At 39.2% G+C, this 16,756-nt stretch overlaps 1 protein-coding gene and 1 long non-coding RNA gene across 4 annotated transcripts in view; one reads left to right on the top strand and one right to left on the bottom strand.

The window, feature by feature from the left end:
- Positions 1 to 16,756, top strand: part of SEMA6A (semaphorin 6A) — a 133,215-nt gene that overhangs the window by 91,252 nt on the left and 25,207 nt on the right. For 2 of the 3 annotated variants that reach the window (XM_025387784.1, XM_025387785.1), the window contains 7 exons: positions 2,399 to 2,530; positions 4,663 to 4,818; positions 6,243 to 6,419; positions 6,793 to 6,933; positions 7,021 to 7,101; positions 9,344 to 9,402; positions 11,835 to 11,855. In XM_025387784.1, the coding sequence (XP_025243569.1) occupies positions 2,399 to 2,530; positions 4,663 to 4,818; positions 6,243 to 6,419; positions 6,793 to 6,933; positions 7,021 to 7,101; positions 9,344 to 9,402; positions 11,835 to 11,855 (767 nt within the window). Of the gene's footprint in view, positions 1 to 2,398; positions 2,531 to 4,662; positions 4,819 to 6,242; positions 6,420 to 6,792; positions 6,934 to 7,020; positions 7,102 to 9,343; positions 9,403 to 11,834; positions 11,856 to 11,992; positions 12,044 to 16,756 lie in introns of all 3 variants that reach the window. The other variant, XM_025387782.1, reaches the window with a different exon arrangement.
- LOC112626054 overlaps positions 13,257 to 16,756 on the bottom strand; it is a 24,753-nt gene continuing 21,253 nt past the window's right edge. Inside the window, exon 3 of the long non-coding RNA XR_003119823.1 lies at positions 13,257 to 13,739. This is a non-coding gene — a long non-coding RNA (uncharacterized LOC112626054). The remainder of the gene's footprint in view (positions 13,740 to 16,756) is intronic.

Genomic DNA, 16,756 nt, shown 5'->3' with positions numbered 1-16,756 from the left:
AAGCCCTTGCTCTTTGGCATAACACGCAATCCCCCACAGGGTCTGACCCCATTTCCTCCTCTAGTTCATCCCCTCCCATCCTCTGCTATGCAGCCTGTGCCATGGGCTGATTGGAGCAAAGATCTGCTCCTTGAATGTGCCATGCTTTGCTCACTCTTTGCTTTCTGCAAGATCTGCCCACCTGACCAACATCTGCCCACTGAAACCCTGCGGATGCTTCAAATGTCAGCTAGTCACCTCCTATGTGACCTTGTGCATATTCCTTTTATACTCTGCTCTTACCAGATTGTCCTAAAGATGTTGTTGTTGTGATTTTTGTTATTATTCTTTTTTCTATTTTTTCCTGAGATGGAGTCTCGCTCTGTCACCCAGGCTGGAGTGCAATGAGCCATCCCTGCTCACTGCAACCCCCACCTCCTGGACTCAAGCAATTCTCCTTATTTTTGTCATTATTCTTATACTTGCCTCCACACTGAACTGTGAGCCAACTGAAGGAAAGACCATATGTTGTTTGTGGAGCACTTACTGCCTTAAGTAGGGGTTCCATAAATATATGTTGAATGAATGGAAAATGGGAAGAAAGGAATGATGGAAAATTGAAAGGAATGAAAGGAAGGAAGGAGAGAGGAATGTAAGGAAGGAAAAAAAAAAAGGATTTTACAACTGATTCTAACCTCGGGAAGACTACGAAACCCTAGGATATTTTTAGTTATTATGAGATGCATCATAAAAGACTTCAAACAGCATTTATCCTATTTTTCTTAATACATAAGGCAAATACTATATGTAATTGTGTTACTTTCAGAAAAGGAATATGTGATGAGAGTCTTACAAAATTAAATAAATAATGCAAAGGTTCCGAAATTCCAAAACAAATGAGAACCACTGTCTTTTTTTTTTTTTTTTTTTTCCTTGAGACAAGAGTCTCACTCTGTCGCCCAGGCTGGAGTACAGTGGCTCAGTCTTGGCTCACCGCAACCTCCGCTCCCAGGTTCAAGCGATTCTCATGCCTCAGCCTCCCGAGTAGCTGGGATTACAGGCGCCCACCACCAGGCCTGGCTAATTTTTGTATTTTTAGTAAAGATGAGGTTTCACCATGTCGGCCACTCTGCTCTTGAACTCCTAATCTCAAGTTATCTACCCACCTGGGCCTCCCAAAGTGCTGGGATTATAGGCGTGAGCCACTGCACCCGCCCTATCACTGTCTTATACACTTAATTCTGTGAACATGTATATACCTGTATAAATTTATATGTATTTAAAATTTATTTTGCCACCTTATTTTAAATAAGCAGTTTAAGCTTCTCCCTATTTCTTGCTTTATTTAAGCAATTATTATTAAGCAATTATTCAATAATTTTCTTATGAAATTAAAGATGGAATAAATTATCCTAATCATTTATGAAGTTATTTTTATATCTGTTCAACATTTGCAAAATTCAAGACAAAATCATTCTCTGTGGATGATACTCCCTGCCCTGGATGATGTTCCCGCACTGCAGGGCGCCCATGTCTCTTGTCCTGGGTGCTCTGGCCATGTAATGACCCACTATCTCAAAACCTGATTAAAACTCTTGGCCAGCTGGTGCCTGTAATTTATTTGATCAAAATCATAGAGCAACTCTAGTCAAAAACAAATGTGGGTCCAAATGTAAACAGTGTATCCAGATGAATGAATAATTCATTCCTTCCCATCACTGATTAAAAAAAGAAGCCTAAGTCCTTCCAGGGGTGCCAGGCAAGGATATAATTATAGGTGGAGCTGAGGGCCATTTTTATTATTTAGCACTTTATAAAGTACTTTATTTGCAAAGTGATGGCATTTTAGAGACTTAAATTGTTTAGTCTTATGTAAGTAATCAGGAAGGTAAAAATTTAAATGTATAGAGACTAACATAAAATGTATGTGGGTTTCCCCACAAACACATTCTCACACCCTGAGTTCTTGGCTTGAAAAACCAGATACAAAGAAGCAATATGTGGACATTGGGAGAGCATTTTTGTTTCAAATTTTCACCAATATTAGTGATACAGAATGCTATCCAGAGACTTCAGAGAGGTCATTGATAATTAGTGTCAGGGAATTCATGAAACTTCCATCACTAGCTCAACAATTCTTCCTTTATAAACAAAAGCAGTTCAAGAGGCAATGTAGACATGAAGGGTTTTTTTCCTCTCTGTGAGCTTGCTACAACTAGCCCATTCTTTAAGGCAACTGATGCAAATTTGATTGAGAGAAATATTTTCTTTGTGTGCTAAGATCCCTTACATTTATAGTGTCCAAGGTATGAACTTTAAATTTCACTTGCTGTACTAGGAAAGTTTCTCTGGAGTATGTTCCAAACTACATGCATAACCAGTGCGTGAGTAACACTTGATGTGAAATGTCATGTTGTAGCATCCCTGGGTCTGCAGTCTGTGCCTATGACATGCTTGACATTGCCAGTGTTTTTACTGGGAGATTCAAGGAACAGAAGTCTCCCGATTCCACCTGGACACCAGTTCCTGATGAACGAGTTCCTAAGCCCAGGTATGTGCAAATATTCATATGGCTATTTTAAACTTTAGAAATGGCAACGCTTGCACCTCTGATAATGAACATCCTATGAACTGCACACTAGTGCCTTCCATGCCAGCCAAGCAGATTGCCTTCATCTCATTAACCAAAACCCAAAGTTACCTTCTCATATAGTCAAACCAATGTTCCTCTAGTCTTCTGCTTTAACCTCCAGATATTTATTTATCCAATGTAATACTACAATGGTGGAAACCATTTGAGGCCTTACTGGCTTATAGTTGGGAAAACTGAGGCCCAGAGAGGTAAAGGGTATTGCACAAGTTCAATAGCAGGGGGAATGATTTCTGCTGCTTCTTTATGCTTCCGTTCAATTTTATAGAGACCCATGTCTTCAAACCCAAATAAAATAGGAAACGTAAATAGTGTTTTCTGGATTTTGTGGCCAAGCTGGATCAGAGTTGAGTCTAGGACTCCAGGCCGAGGGTGAGAAGAATATAGCGGGTAGAGTGGACCATTAAGATGTCTCTGGTCTGCCAGATTCTGGTCTGTTTTGGGTCCAAATACAGTGCAGTGTCCTCCTCCCCAGATCATACCTTATAATTGCTTTCATGAGATACTATGGTCCAGAGGCAACCCAGAGACCTCTCAGTCCTATGTAGTCACTTCCTAAACAGGCTAAGTCATCCTAACTGGGACAGGAGGGAAGTTCCCCCAAGCCCTTTGCCTGCCTCTCTTTGTGGCACACAGTCACAGCTCCATCGCAGCATTTGCACTCCAGGTTCCATAGAAACAACCATGGTGTCTGTCCTCCCCCGGAGTTGTGTGCCTCTGGAAGGAAGCCCAACATCTTACTAATTTTTTTGTTTTTCAACTCTCTTCCGCAACCTCCAGTCCTCCCCACAACGTACCTGGCCAAGTACACTTACATGAACTAACTTAGGTAATATAAATCAATTATACCCAGAGGAGAAACTTAGTGGTTCATCCATCTTCATTACCTGAATTATCTGGCATGTTGATACTCTGTTACTTATGGAGAGCAAACTAGGTGTGAAAAGCACACCCCAGCAACCTCAGACAGATAGTCTTAAATCATTGCCTGGGATTGTTAACTACCTTCTAGATAAGCAGGAAGGGGAGTTAAGCCTGAGGGATTGGGTTTCAGAAAGTTCTTATGTAATACTCCTTGGTGTGTAAAGGTGGTGTCACTCAACCAATACCAGCACATATACTTTAAGTGATTTTCTACTAATGGCAGTGAGTTTGCCCACATACTTCCACATGCCTGCCTCGTCCCTCTTGCAGCAGTCAGGATGCTCCCAGGATGCTGCCTTGGGCCAGTGTGGGCATAGGAGTGGTTCATGCTGGTGTCGTGAGGGTCCAGTCTCCTCTCCTGCACCACCCAGGCAAACCAGGTGTCTGGACCAGATGGGCTTCATTGTTTCCCTAATCTGACTTTGCTGGGATGACCCCTGACTCCTGAAACCGTAGAATTTCTTGTAGTAGCAAATTTTTATGGTCGTCATTCAATGACAAGAAAATGACCTTTCAGGAAAGAATCTGATATAATTGGCTTTTCATACCTGCCAAAATCAAACAAAAATAAAAACAACAATAAGAAACAAAACCCAAATGTTCTCTGAGGGAGCCCCAGGTAATGAAACATGATTACATGGAGTCTTGCTGGCACGTACCCTATTGACTTTTGGAGAGTCTTTGCTTTCTACACTTGCGAAAACGTTCACCTAATTCTCTCCCTCTATAGAGTAAATGCATGAGGAATCTCTAGCAGCCTTTTTGGATAAGTAAAACCATCCGTGAGATACGTGCAAACCACACTCACTCACTTGTTTCAAGCTCCATCACTGTTTACTGAAGTTTGTTTGTGCTTCTGGGAGGAAGCCAGCCTGCCCCCAGCTGAGGCTGAACTGTGCTGGCTGAGGCTCCTCTATGAAATGAGGAGGCGGCTCAGAGGAAATCTCAGCATATTGTGCTTGGTGGCATTCTGCATTGTTTAACTTCCTCCTCTCAGGCTGCAGTACATTCTTCTCCATTCCAGATGCTTAGAGAAGCAGTTCATTCAAAGAATTTGCCATAAGGCACCAAATGAACTCCCTCCTTCTTCACCCTTTGTTTCATTTTAGGCCAGGTTGCTGTGCTGGCTCATCCTCCTTAGAAAGATATGCAACCTCCAATGAGTTTCCTGATGATACCCTGAACTTCATCAAGACGCACCCACTCATGGATGAGGCAGTGCCCTCCATCTTCAACAGGCCATGGTTCCTGAGAACAATGGTCAGGTGGGTGTCAAGCAAACCGTGTCCTGATGAATTTCCTGACTTCATCTCATGCTCGGAGAACCGATCGGTGGATCATGCTTTGAAATGCCACAAACATCTTCTGCTATCCTGGGCATTCATTCAGCTGTGGAATGCTGGCCGGTTGGTTGGATGCCACTATCCCCCCATACACACATTCCCAGGGAGAAGAGTTCCAGTATTTTCAGGCTAGTTGGACACATGCCAGCAATTAGAGGAAGGAAATACCTTTCCTTCTGGATTAGCCCATTGATCCAATCTGTGCAAAAATAGAGCAGCAGTGAAGGAGAACCAGTGAATGGATGTGGATACCTGATTGGTTGGAAATGATTACAAAACTCGCAGCAGATTCCACCTGAGCGTGGCTCATGGATTGTTCACTGTCACACAGAGCACAGACACCACATTCGCCAGTGTGAAGGATTCATAGTTTAGTATTCTTTTTCTGAACTGGTGGCCAACAGCGAAGGGACAGCCAATTAGAGATCTGTGATTGCATTAAAAAAACTCTTCCTAATATTTATTCAGAGCTTATCTCCAAACAGTTCAACAGGCTTTCCCAAGTACCATCCCACTGTGGTAGTCATCAAACAAAATGTTAATTAACTTTACCACTATTTTTATACTCTGACTTTATTAAAATATATTAAAGCACTGCAATAGCTCTGGCACATAAAATGGAAACCATGGTATATAACTTGCAGGAGGGTCTGTTTTCTGGTTCTAGCTATGGTGCTTAGGACAACTGGGTCCCCATAGAATGTCGAATGTTCAAGAGATTTCAGAGAAGGCAAATTGCTGGTAGGACTTATCCTAGGTATGCCCTTCACCTTTAGCTTTAAATGGATATTGTTTGGCTTGCAGGTCCCTGCAGTTTTTAGCAGTGCCATTAGCATCCTACCTCCTCATCCTTGAGAAGTCTCCCAGCCCCTCTACATACAACTGGAAAGCTTTCCAATCAAACATTTTGTCGATGAAGGCTTTGTACCTCAGAGGAAGAGTATGGAGAAATGGTAGTCGTTGCTTTTCAATGTTAAATTAAAGGTTAAATGAATTTATTACTTCTTACCTTCATCATAGGAGACATTAGTCTTTCCTTGTCGTTCATGGAAGGGATTATTGCTAAGTGGTTTCAGGTGGTTTTGGCTATCTGTTATGGGACTTGGCCCAGAAACACACACACATACACACACACACATTCACACCTCCTTCCTCCCCTTTGGAGCCATACTAATGCTCTGCAAATGGAAATAAAGGGCCAGAACCACTTGAGAACATTATTTATATGCATACATTTTTCTTGAGGTTATTACTAGAAAGCTATGGCACAGCTGTTTGAAGTGGAACAGGGAACACTTTAATGATAGACCAACAAAGAGATAAAAAATGTGGTCCTGTCATTTTAGATACCGCCTGACCAAAATTGCAGTGGACACGGCTGCTGGGCCGTATCAGAATCACACTGTGGTTTTTCTGGGATCAGAGAAGGGAATCATCTTGAAGTTTTTGGCCAGGATAGGAAACAGTGGTTTTCTAAATGACAGCCTTTTCCTGGAGGAGATGAGCGTTTACAACCCTGAAAAGTAAGTAGAATATTTGGTTCTTCCTTAGTTATTATTTGTTACGCTATTATGGTCCCTTTCATTCAGAGAAAATCATGGCCGACTTAGGTTTTATGCATTTTTAGATGACTTTTTAATGCTGTTTGTAAAAATTTTTTAACATCTAAAAAGCATTATTTTCTCCTTGCCAGTGTGTGTGTGTGTGTGTGTGTTTATATAGATACATACATATGTGTGTGTCTACATGTGTGCATGAGCATAAGGATTTGTTTGTTTCACTGCCAATTAGATCAGATTAAGAGATTGCCTTGTGGGCTGGGAAGTGGGATGTGAGGGTGGTGCTGAGAAAAAGAGAAGAGTCTATTAATGATATTATCTTGCCTGATGAAATTAGATGCAGCTATGATGGAGTCGAAGACAAAAGGATCATGGGCATGCAGCTGGACAGAGCAAGCAGCTCTCTGTATGTTGCATTCTCTACCTGTGTGATAAAGGTTCCCCTTGGCCGGTGTGAACGACATGGGAAGTGTAAAAAGTATGTATTTTGCCTCACTGACAATTAGAAAGTCCGTGGTGGCTAGGAAACAGTCCTAGGTAGCTCATGGTCATCCTCTTCCTGCAGAACCTGTATTGCCTCCAGAGACCCGTATTGTGGGTGGATAAAGGAAGGTGGTGCCTGTACCCATTTATCACCCAATAGCAGGTAAGGAGCCTGAGGAGTGGGAGAGGGTACAGTGGCTTGCAGCCAAGGTGTATTCTAGATGTAAGATTTGCTCTGCTCTCACACTCCACCACACAGCTTTCTGTGCACAAACACCAGCAACGGGACTGTCAGCCTTTCTCCTTCCCTTTCCCATTTCATGGAGCCTCACCACATCACATGTGGCAGATTTCCAATTGATTAATCATCCTCAGACTGATTAAAAACACAGAATGGAAACACAGTGGGCTTCAATGTATTCCCTAGAGAGAGAGACAAGAAGGTGCCTGCCTTGATCATCATGGTGGGAGAAAAGCAGAGAAAAGGAGCAATAGGATACCAATTAGATTAGTGAGTGCTTTGTTCAGCCATAGCAAAACTGGCTCTTGTAATTGACTGTGCAGGGCTGAGAAGAAATTGCAGAACATTTGTTAAGCAATGCAATTGTACTGCAAGCATGGTGTATACATCCAATAAACCTTTTCCTGCGCTGAAGAGCGGTTGACCCTGTTACTCTTTAGGCAGTCAATCAATTCTTGGCAGTTCTCCAGCAGATCAGCTAGATGAGGCCAGTCCACCATGCCTGTGATTTGGGTGTTTAAAATTGTTACCCTGGCTTTAAATGCTTAGATGACATTGGCTAAGAGGTTTCTTTTTATGCTTTTACTTCAGTGGATGTGAAATCCAAAATACATTTGCAAAAGTATTCAATGTTTATCTTTGATGGGTTGTGGCAAGCAATTTAGGAGGTTAGACAGCACACATCTTCCTTCAACACAGCCATTTCTGCAACCTCCCCAGATCCAAAGGGGAAACAGAACCATCTTTACATCACTCTGTGCCTCCTTTCCTATTTCAGAATAGCTAAACAAACAGACCAAGGGCGTATCTGATGACCACCACCTGCATAATTTGAGGACAAGTATTCTCATAAACAGAGCTGATGATAACTATAAAATCTGACCTGGAAATTTGACTAATGCAAAAGTCTGAGTCACTGTATATTATTAGAACAGCTTTGCAAGTAGCATTATTGACATGCTGTAATATTAGAGGTTTGTACCTTTTCATTGGACCCCTCAAGGTGGAGGACAAAGGTTCACCAAGCATGGTGAGGGGAGCTATGAAATGACCTTTGTCCTTTCTGTGTTCAACATGTGACCAAAGGCTATAAAACTGATATTTTAAAAATTATTTTTAAGTCAATATAAGAACTCCAAAATGGTTTCCTTAAGGTTTGCATTCATATTTCAATGATGCTGGTATTGCTCAAAACATGGGGCACGCCCTTTAGAGAGTGGGCTCCAGGGCATCATGAATATTGGCTGTCATTACCACTAGAAATCTTCATCTTTTGAGGGATTTGATTTTTAATGTGGCAAAAAAGATTAGAAACAAAACATGGTGGATTATTAGATCAAGCTGTGACTTTCAAAATAGTTTTCCTATATGGCTCGTAAATAAGCTCTGAAAGCAGTTGCAAAATAAGAGTTTCAATTATATTATGGGAATATGTACAAAGTGCCCCCAAAGGAAGGTGACTCTGGTGTGCTTATTTTAAAAATCAAAATAGCTTTTATTAAAATTGGTTTTCTTAATGTCATGTCGCTTGTACAGCCCAGTGGTGACCTAGTAGACTTGGAAGAAACATGAGCCTGTCAAAGAGAATGACAGTAATACTCCCAAGGACTGGGGCAGGGCTGGGGGTAAACAAATAGCCAAGTGGTCTCCACAAAATGCACCACCGGCTCCTGTCCCCTCTCTAGCCACTTGGACCTTTGAACACTTTTGGCTAGATAAATGTCTAGGCAAAAAAACCTTGCCTAGGAAGGCAAGGGTAGGAGTGAAAGAGTAGAGAGAAAAAGACTTTTCTTTTTAATTTATAGACTTCTATATTGTTTCTATGAAGAGTGTATTTTAACATCTAAACTTCTTAAATGTTTAAGAAATGCTCAGAGAATTAGAGTAAAGAAGGATATAAATAATCTGCAAGCTTATTATCTCCCTGAATAATACCTGAATTCACTGCTTAAACCATGGCTTCTCTTTGGAGAGTCACCTAAGACTTTCTGTAACTTCAGGGATATAAACTTCAGAGATAAATATTCAAGCTGTTAACTATTTCTTTTTTGCACCTGCCACTCATCAAACTGTGTTACTGTCTTTAGTGAAACTTAAGACTCATTTCTGAAGACTCACGTTATTGTATTCGTTTCTGTCTCTCTTTCCCTTCCTTTTTTAAAAGACTGACTTTTGAGCAGGACATAGAGCGTGGCAATACAGATGGTCTGGGGGACTGTCACAGTAAGTACAGTCTTTTATCCATTTTTATCTTTGGGCAAAGATGCTTTCAGTGAACGGCCTAGATACATCAGCTCACATGTGGATCTGAGTGTAGCAGACACTAAAGCATGCATAAATGACAGAAATCATCTTCTAAATATCAAGTAAAGAAAGCACTGTGTTCTAAAGCCAGTGTTGTCAATGTTGTCACTATAAATGCTGGCACCTATTTCATTAATTCTAATGCAGGGGAACAAATTCACTCTAGAGGATATTAATTGTAGCAAAGCAGTAAGTTAAATCAGCATTTCCATTACAAAATGACAGTTTTGCTGTTTTTAAAAACGTGCTTTTATACTGTCATTTTTAGCCGAATAATAAAAAGATTGATCATTGTACTCTAGTTTTTTAATTGAGTGGGCCTGTTTTATTCTTGAACATATCGACTAACAAAAGTAATTATGTTTTTAAATTAGATTTGTGTCTGTTACCATATATGATACGAAAAAAATTTCAGAAATAACCCACAAGTACAAGGCAATTAAAAATAACCTTTTTATAGGAATTGGCCTACTATGTAAATCTCAGCATTCATTATTAACTGGTAACATTTTAGTTAGAACTTTATATAAAGGATCTGGCTCAAATTTCTGCCCAGTTGTCATGTGACCTGATTAATATCAATATTCTCCTGAAAATGCTTTATTAATGCTAATTTAAAGAATAATACCATACTCTTGGAAAATATGTTTAGTTTGTGCTGTTTCAAATGTTACGTATGCTGAATTTCAAGAAGCTTGCATTCAAAATGGCAGCAAATAATAGCTCCCAAGGGAATGAAGTTATATTATCCTGATATTTGATTCTATAATGAAAATCATGGATATAATTCTAATCTTTCAGTCATGAGTACTGAAATTTCAGACTCTAACGTGTCATTCAACTTTCTACCTTACCTTTTTTAGAGATTAGTTATAATCAAATAAAGAGGGCTAAAGGCAGCCTTATCTCCAAATCTTTGCCATATACATTTTTTCATTTACAAATATTATATATTGGCAAAAAATTCTAATTTATTATGTCTTTTCACACAAAATTGATGAGTTAATAAATAAGCATAGGAGAAGTGTCATCACCTAAAGATGTATGTTACGTGTGTGCATTCATCTGTATCAGGGAAATAGTTTGATGTTTGATCAGTTGACCTTAATCATCTTGGTGCATTATAGATTTATTTGCAAGGAAACAGGTTTTAAGATGTGTGTGTGTGTGTGTGCGTGTGTGTGTGTGTGTGTGTGTTTTATTAACAGCTTAGTTAACTGATGTTAATGAGCCATTTTCATCATATTTATATTACTTGTGATAGTGGTGTCTGTAGAAAAATAGGGGTGTAGATTTGGATCAAATCAGAAAATACGTGAAACATGTAAAGATGGTTGTTACTTTGTCTATAAAATGCCCACTGTCCCAGTAGGCTCACACCCTTATCTGCGTTCTCAGGCAGAAGAACCTAAGGAAACCTCTGTATGTAGCATAGGAGAGGCTCTCGGGTCCCAACCCCGTGATTTACAGTTTATTTCCAGAGTAATCTTAGTGGTCAAGCCCCTGGATCTGCCTTCGTGCTTTGTAGTGTGTCCTTGACCTTTAACCTCACTCTTGCTGAGGCACATAGGGTGTTTGCTCAGGGCAGGAGTCAGGCTGCCCCTCTGCCTCCCTGCCTTTCCTCATGGCTTCTCCTCTCCCCATGTTCCTGCTGGAGCATGAACTACCTCTATTAGACAGACCTATCCCCACACAGGTATTCAGGGAGGATTTCTCTAACTGGTGCAGTCATCATAACTGGTACAAAATTAACAGGATGTTAAAGGGAAATGAGGAAATCACAGCAGCCAGTGTTAGAGGCTGAGTGAACCAGAGATCTGACCCCAACACACAGCACACACCCAGATATATTGCCTAATATGTGTAAGGGTTTGTTTTTTAACTTCCAAACTAAAACTCCTGATGATTTCAGAACACTGTAACACTGGACAGTTTCTCACAGCGTGGTTGTGAGGATGAAGTAAAAAGAGAATGTAAAGAAAAAATGTTTTCTTTGTAAGTGTGATCCAGGTATCACTTATGCACATGCATGTCCCTCTGTATAAAGAAGGGTTTAAACTCTCGAAGTCAGCTATAATTGCGGTTACCATTTCGTTTGCCAACTCTTGCATTTTCTTTGCCTCTTGGCAAAGGCAGGGACTTGGAGGAAATTCTCTTGGTGGAAGAGATATGGAGGTGTGAAATTGGACTGAGTATAAAGCATTACACGCAGGAATTAAAAAGCACTTACTTAGTATCGGGGACCATACGTATGTCGGCAGGGTTCTGTGTTAGCTCATTCCCACTTATGTAAGTCGCACTAAGCAGAGTGTAAAACATTAAGTAACCTTCTCCTCCCTTTTGTCTTTCAGATTCCTTTGTGGCACTGAATGGTAAGGAAGATATTACTCTCATAATTTCATACTGGTGGAAACCTATCTGAGAATTTCTATTTCATTAATCCCCTTGAGTATGTTCAAATCTTAAGTTTCTTTTTAATTAATTTTTTATCCTCATTATTTTTTTATAGACATTTCAACACCTCTACCAGATCATGAAATGTCTTACAACACAGTGTATGGTCAGTTTACGGATTTTTTTTTTTTTTTAATTCGTTAAGTCATTCATCTGGCAGTAGTTTATAGTTTTCATTCCTAAACATCATGGACCAGATTCTTTGTTACTTAAGGGCCCCAATTCACTAAAATTATTTATTAATTTCACCATCCTTCAAAAATCACTCTGCCTATGTGAGACAATTGATGTGGGAGACTGAGTCCTAAATTTTTAATCCAGATAACATGAAATATGCCAACCTTAGGAAATTTGGTGAATACATTTAATGAGTTCTTGAGGGAGAAGAAATTGCTTTCGAACATAAGTATATCCAAGACAAAGGAATAGTGCTGATAACTAATAGACTATAGCTCTTCAGCTGATACAGCGCACCATCCCCCAAAATGCTGGCACTCAAGACAGTACCCTCTGCTGGCGAAAATCTATGCAGGACACACAGGTTAGGCTCCTATTAGACAAAACTTTCCAATATAGTATGAAATTGGCCCCTGAAATTTAAGTTCAAAAAGAGTATGAATATTTAGACATGTTTTCAGTGCGATTTCTTCAGAATGTAGACAAGGAAGAGTGACGCAGTGGAAATGATGTACAAACAGGATTTATCTCATTGTTCTTGGTCTGAAATACACAATCACTATATTAAACAAAGCTACTAAGCCCATAAACAGAATATTCTGAACTCTTCATGTAAGAAGTTGAAATGTAGCTGTTCCATTTACATTTCTCAAGGTACCCCCAAATATTTATTAGGGTAAACTATCCATGTGTTTTTTTTAAAAAAATATGGTATGAAAAGCATCTGTGTGATGGCAGATTTAAGCCTCTGCATTATAATGGAAGCTGCGGGTTTCATGTATACACAGCCATTTTATAGTTTGTGTGTTTAAGATAAATAATCAAGCAACAGATCCAGGACAGTCTTTAGGTACAGAAGTAGGTAAATAAGGGAAGGAGAAAAATAAATTTTAAAAAAGGGAAAAGAAAAGATACAAAGGGGAAGGAAAAGAAAGCAATGCTGATTTATGATCCAAAAAAATAGTACATGATGGCTACAAATGTGTTTAATAGCTCCTTGTAAACTCTCACTCCCTGTGTCAAATTAGCATACATAAAAAGGCTTTTTGAATATCTTAAAGACTGGCTTATACCCTGGAACTGTTTAGGTATGGAAAACATTGCCTGCTTTCTCCTGACTGGCCCCCTTGTGAAGTAAGGCAGTGTGGAGTAGATGAGCCCACAGAATTCATCCACCTTTAATGTTCCCTCATCTATGACTGAAACCAGAATATTGAACACCAAAGACTAGAAGAAAAATTGCTCAGGAGGCAAATGTCGTCTAGCTTAGACTGCCTTGAGAAAAAAACCGCACTTTGTATCTGCTCTTTTCCAACATGATACTTTGCGATCATTTCCTGTAATTGAATAGTCTTTATCAGATATTGAGAAATTAAGATCTTGAAACAAATTGAACCAGCAACCTGCCCAGCATTCATCAGTCATACTAAGACCAATTTTAACTCCCAGGTAATTTCTTAAATAGACAGAATAATTAAACTATGGGATACTCTTATGAACAAAAATCACTCCCAAGCTATGTTCTCTCTTATTTCCTTTACAAAAGGAAAGGTACTTATTAATGCTTCCGTATTAACACTTTAAGGGATGATGCTCATTCATTTGCAGGTCTTGAGGGGAGGCAACTAAAGAAGAGCTGGAATTTTCCTTTCAGCTAATGATCCTATCCATTTCAGGCTAAATCTATTCAGTGTGAAGCAGTTCAATGATTAATTTTGACCATCAAAATGAGGACTGGTTCAGACAGTACTTACAAAAATATTGGCAACTTTTAAAAATAAACCATTGTAAGGGATGTTAATTTTGGAATTAATAAACCCAGAATAGATTTCACTAATTCATTCAGCAAAAACTTGTTGAGTGGCTACTGTGTCCTAGATACTGTACTGGGCGCTGTATTTGTAGCACCAAAAGAAGAAATAAATTGCTATTTTTATGAGCATGGATATAGACAAGGAAGCCAACTCCAAAGTAAAAAGTGCACCCACACTGTTTCTAGCTATGTCCTCTGCATGTCCTGCACTCTGTGGCTGAGTGTAGGCTCACAGAGCCAACTACAAAACCAGAACTGCCCAACCTAGGAAAAGGGATCATTTCAATAAATGATGCAGACTTTCTGCTTGTCAAAAGCTCTGTGCCACACCAGTTACATATGCAAGAACCCCTTTTAGTGAATTGGGCCCTGATTATTTTCCTTCTCTCTTCCTCTCTTGTATTGATTTAATGTCTCTGTTTTGTGTCTAATTGTCTACAAACATTGTTAATAGGTTAGAGTAGTATGAAGAGGGTCTAACCTCTGGAATTACAATGACTTGTAGATATAGAGAAACAACATGATGCATTAAAGTTAACTTTCAAAATATACCTATTTATTTGTATTTTATGAGAATGATAAAGTATAACCTCAATTGATTAAAATGTGACCTTTCTTATTGGACTGACAAAACAAAAATATAGATTCCAAATCTATTGACATATGATATCACATCCACAAATGTTTGCCTATTTTTGTAGCATGATTTTGGTTGTAAAGTCTCTTAGGGAATGCACAAAAATAATACAATCTTAAAAATCAGACTAGAAGAAGGAATATAAGTGGTTTCCTTGTAATATTTTTTTAAGTGTGGAGAGGTAATAACACATCTTTGAATTCAGACTGAGGACTACTGCTTAATGGTGCTTTTATAGGGTGGTTCTAAAATTTTTGAGAATCATGTATTGCTTTCTCTGACTGTTTAATTCACCACTGGCACGTGTTTCGTATCCTCAAGCATAAGTTTAAAAGATTACAAACCTCATGATGCTCAGTTTTTTCTTCCGAGTAAATCAGATGCGTGGTTTCTCTAGATTTACATATAGAAAATCGAGATGTGGTGGGTATTAGACTAACACTTCAGTGATAGGAAGAAGAGACTGATTTCTCACATTTGTGTAAAACACTTTCCTACCTAACTACCATCTGGTCCACATTAATGTCCTCTCATAGCCATAGCTTTCCATTACCAATGAGTTTTCCGTGTATTCGCAGCATATGGGCCAGGAAATCTTTCTACAGAGAATGTGTCCCTTAGGCATATATTTCCCCTAGATTACCGTATTAAGAAATGTTCTCCCTAAACCATACTTACGGCATTACCATAAAATTGCCCCTTGAACACAGTTAAATTGAAAGTGCTCAAAATGCATATCAATTCAGGTAAAAGAAATCTTGCTACTTGGAGGGGAGATATTTTTTTTTTCTTCCTCACTTTCTCTTTCTAACTCCCTACAAGCTATTTCTAAGTGTTTGCTTACTGGGCACTGAATTTTCTCTTAGACTGACCATATTAGACCATTAGAGTAGTCTTGAATTCAAGAGTGGAAAAAAAAAGTTATGTTTTAGACCTCAATGTAAGCTGAAAGGAAATAAAGGAACTTCTATATTTCCATTTCTCAGGCTGATTTTCCTACCCTTGTTCTCTTATCTGTATCATGACATGAGATGTGAAACTCAGAAATGTAAAAACACAAAGTCTAGAATAAAGCATTCCTTGAATTTTAAATGAACATGCTTTTAGCAGCTGGATACGATGCAGACTATTTTCAACGAATTGAATGTTTGAAGTTGTGTGAGAGCCAAACAAGTGCCATACAGAAAGGGACCTCTTCAATGTTACCAAAGCTTTGCCGCAGGATTTAAGTGTGGTGGCTCTGTAGAAGTCACTATGGCATGGACGAGCCACTTGGCTTCCTTTTTCCTGCTACGCAAAGTTTTAAGAAGATAAAAAGCTATCTTTGTTATATATGTTTTGTCTGTAATTTGCAATATTACAGTCTCCTGGGGGGGGAATCCAACTTCCAATAATAATTGTAAAAAAAAAAAAAAAAGAAGAAGAATGCACTGTGCTTATTCTTATAATCAGTCTTTCTAGAGGCCAATATTTTATTTATCATGTGCATGGTGATCATACTTCAAGGCTGGAGCTTTTGGAGTTGTTGTGAGTCTGCCCTACTTTCCACCAAAGGCACCAATTATACATGCACAGTAGTTGCCCTTATATCTTTTAAAAATTGTTCACGAGGTTGCTCTATGTAAGCCAAAAACTCCAGTTGAAAATCACAAGGAGGTCATATTTTATTTCTGCCAGAGAGAACAGGTAGTAGAGCTTCTTTAAATCATTGTGTCAGCTTGGATCAAAGCACCTGATACAATCTGTATTTAACCTTGTGAATGATGGAGGGAGAGCTTACGAACGAATTCACAGGAAAAGGCTAGAGTTTCTGCTGTAACTCTCAACCCAGCCATTCTTCTCGTATTATCCTATGGTAGCTTATCTGAACCTCAGAAAACTCTCCTTTTCTAATTTGAATCATTTTAGTCAATGCAGCCTCAAAAACGGAAACTATTTTTATTGAAATAAGACACAAAAGGGACAGCCATAATAGTGTGTAGCAGTTGAAGCCTCCATTCCAATGAAAAGACAGTGGGAATAGATCACTTTGCAAAGCAATAACTACTCTCAGAAAGAGGAATGCCTGTGAAGTTGAGCTGAACCTGAAGACCAGATACACTGTAGAACCTCCATAGGAAGGGTGCAGAGTCACTGAGTTACTTGTGACAGGGACAAGACTTACCCACTACCAAAAACCTGCCCCATCAGTC

This window comes from Theropithecus gelada, chromosome 6 (assembly GCF_003255815.1).
Source record: "Theropithecus gelada isolate Dixy chromosome 6, Tgel_1.0, whole genome shotgun sequence".
Lineage (NCBI taxonomy): Eukaryota > Metazoa > Chordata > Mammalia > Primates > Cercopithecidae > Theropithecus > Theropithecus gelada.
The sequence above is the reverse complement of the archived record's forward strand: the minus strand, read 5'-3'. Positions and strand labels throughout refer to the sequence as shown.